The sequence below is a fragment of the Colobus angolensis genome, unplaced genomic scaffold, assembly GCF_000951035.1.
Source record: "Colobus angolensis palliatus isolate OR3802 unplaced genomic scaffold, Cang.pa_1.0 Scaffold25, whole genome shotgun sequence".
Taxonomy (NCBI): Eukaryota; Metazoa; Chordata; class Mammalia; order Primates; family Cercopithecidae; genus Colobus; species Colobus angolensis.
The window spans coordinates 1523361-1526378 of record NW_012115710.1 but is presented as its reverse complement, the minus strand read 5'-3'; the positions used below and the strand labels follow the sequence as shown (position 1 = coordinate 1526378).

At 38.5% G+C, this 3018-nt stretch overlaps 1 protein-coding gene across 1 annotated transcript in view; it reads right to left on the bottom strand.

The window, feature by feature from the left end:
• Window positions 1–286: 286 nt before the first annotated feature.
• LOC105514652 (zinc finger protein 83-like) overlaps window positions 287–3018 on the bottom strand; it is a 31436-nt gene continuing 28704 nt past the window's right edge. The window contains exon 4 of the mRNA XM_011946153.1: window positions 287–2633. Within this exon, the coding sequence (XP_011801543.1) occupies window positions 934–2633 (1700 nt within the window). The 3' untranslated portion in view covers window positions 287–933. The remainder of the gene's footprint in view (window positions 2634–3018) is intronic.

The following is a 3018-nucleotide window of genomic DNA, read 5'->3' as shown; positions in this document are numbered from 1 at the left end:
TCACTGCTACCTCCGCCTCCTGGGTTCAAGCCATTCTCCTGTCTCAGCCTCCTGAGTAGCTGGGACTACAGGCGCCCACCACCACACTCGGCTAATTTTTTGTATTTTTAGTAGGGACGGGGTTTCACCGTGTTCGCCAGGATGGTCTCAAACTCCTGACCTCAGGATCCGCCTGCCTCAGCCTCCCAAAGTGCTGGGATTATAGGCATGAGCCACCCCGTCCGGCCTCCACTATGAATTTTTAATGAACCATGAGAATGCATCTTAGACTAGTGACCTTTCCAGATTCACTATATTTACTTGGTTTTTATTGAGTAGATCTCTCACGAGAAAATAATGAATATGACACTGAAAGGTTTATTATATTCATTATGTTTGTGTAGTTACTCTCCAGTATAAACCCTGTGATGTTCCAGTTTTGATGCTTGGGTAAAAGCCTAAGCATGCACATTCCCTTTATATGGTTTCATCAAAAAAGTTGTTGATGCTTAGTAAGACTCTAGGGCCTGCAGAAAATCTCTATCACATATAATTATGTAAAGGCTCTTTAGTATGGATTCTCTGATGTTGATGAATGTTTGAAGTCATAATAGTTTCCTACTCTCAGTGTTTTTGTTTCTCTCAAGTATGAAATTTTGCAATATTGTACAATGTGAGAATTGTGCCAGAAGACCTTGCCACTTTCATTACATGTGTTAGGTTTCTCACCAGCAAGAATTCTTTGAAAAATCCTGATCTCAGACTTTTACCTTAAGGCCTTGCCACATTCAATACATTAGTAATGTTTCTCTCCCCATGGACTAGCTAATGGTTATTAAGCCTTGAACAAAAACTAAAGGCTCTGCTACATTCATTATACTTGCAGCGTTTTTCTCCAGTATAAATTATTGTATGTGTTGCAAGGCTTTAATGCTGACTGAACACTCTGCCACATTAATTACGTTTGTTAGATTTCTCTCTGGTATGAAATCTCTGATGACCTACAAGATATGAACTGTCGCGGAAGAGTTTGCCACATTCATTACATTTGAAAGGTTTCTCTCCAGTATGGATCACATGATGATTAGTAAGGCTTGAATGCACACTGAAAGCTTTGCCACATTCATTACATTTGTAAGGTTTCTCTCCAGTGTGAATTTTCCGATGATGTGCTAGGGATGAGTTTAGACTGAAGACCTTCCCACATTCGTTACATTTATAAGGTTTTTCTCCAGTATGAATTCTCCGATGATACGCAAGGTATGAATTTTGACTGAAGACTTTGCCACATTCATTACATTTGTAAGGTTTCTCTCCAGTATGAATTCTGCGATGTTGTACAAGATGTGAATTTTGACTGAATGCTTTGTCACATTCATCACACTTATAAGGTTTCTCACCAGTATGAATTAGCAGATGTTGGGCAAGGTATGAATTGCGACTGAAGACCTTGCCACATTCATTACATTTGTAAGGTTTCTCTCCAGTATGGATTCTCCAGTGATTTGCTAGGGATGACTTGTGACTGAAGACCTTGCCACATTCGTTACATTTGTAGGGTTTCTCTCCAGTGTGAATTCTCCGATGTTGTGCAAGGTGTGAAATATGATTGAAGACCTTTCCACACTCATTACATTTGTAGGGTTTCTCTCCAGTATGGATGATCAGATGTTGTATAAGGTAGGAATTGCGACTGAACACCTTGCCACATTTGTTACATTTGTAAGGTTTTTCTCCAGTATGAATTGTCCGATGTTGTGCAAGGTGTGAAATTTGATGGAATACCTTTCCACATTCATTACATTTATAAGGTTTCTCTCCAGTATGAATTCTTTGATGTTGTGCAAGGTGTGAAATTTGATTAAAGACCTTTCCACATTCATTACATTTATAAGGTTTCTCTCCAGTATGAATCCTGCGATGCTGTGCAAGGTGTGAAATACTATTGAAGACCTTGCCACATGCGTTACATTTATATGGCTTCTCTCCAGTATGAATTCTTCGATGACTTGCAAGGTTTGATTTTTTATTGAAGCTCTTGCCACATATATCACATTTAAGCTGCCTCTCCTCAATATGGATTATTTGATGTATAGTAAAATGTAAGCCCTGGTGAAAGGACTTGCCACACTCATTACATTTGTAGTGTTCTGTCCCAATGTTTGCTTTCTCTTTTTGTGTGAATAATGAATCCACAAAATGATATTCATATGTATGAGAAACGTGGGTTTTGACAGTAGAAGAAATACCTTGGGGTGGGGAAACTAAGGAACTACTGTTGACAGATTTTTCAGTGTGATCATATTCATATATTTTCCTTTCAGCTTGAAATAGCTGCAGTTCTGGTAAGTGTGACTGCAAGTTTAATCCAAGTTGATTTTTAATGGGCTTGTTTTGTGCATCATCCTTTCTACCATGCATGTCTCTTCTACCAATGAGACTTTCCTTATAGTTCACACACACTCGTTTGTAATGTGTTTCATCGTGTCTCCACCGACACTGAGAGTCACGTGCATTTTTCTGGGTTTCACTGAAGCAAAAATCTTCTATGTCATGGCTTTCATGTCTTTCCAACATTACTGTCCGGAATATTTCTCCTGTATTACTCTCGTTTTTTGTTGGTAATTCCTTGATCTCATATTTAGAAAAAATACCTATAAGATATAAGGAACCCACAGTTTCCAATTAATTACAGATAGTCAATAAATATCTCCTATTGAAATATGTAATATTACACTAACAGTAATATTTATGTTAAAGTTATAAAGCTCCCAATCATGATTGTTAATTTTTTGAAGAACAAAAGGAACAGATATTTTCTGTTTAGATATTTTCTTTTTCTTTCTTTTTTTTTTTTTTTTGAGATGGAGTCTTGCTCAGTTGCCCAGGCTGGAGTGCAGTGGCACGATCTCGGCTTACTGCAACCTCCACCTCCTGGGTTCATGCCATTCTCCTGTCTCAGCCTCCTGAGTAGCTGGGACTACAGGCGCCCACCACCACACTCGGCTAATTTTTTGTATTTTTAGTAGGGACGGGGTT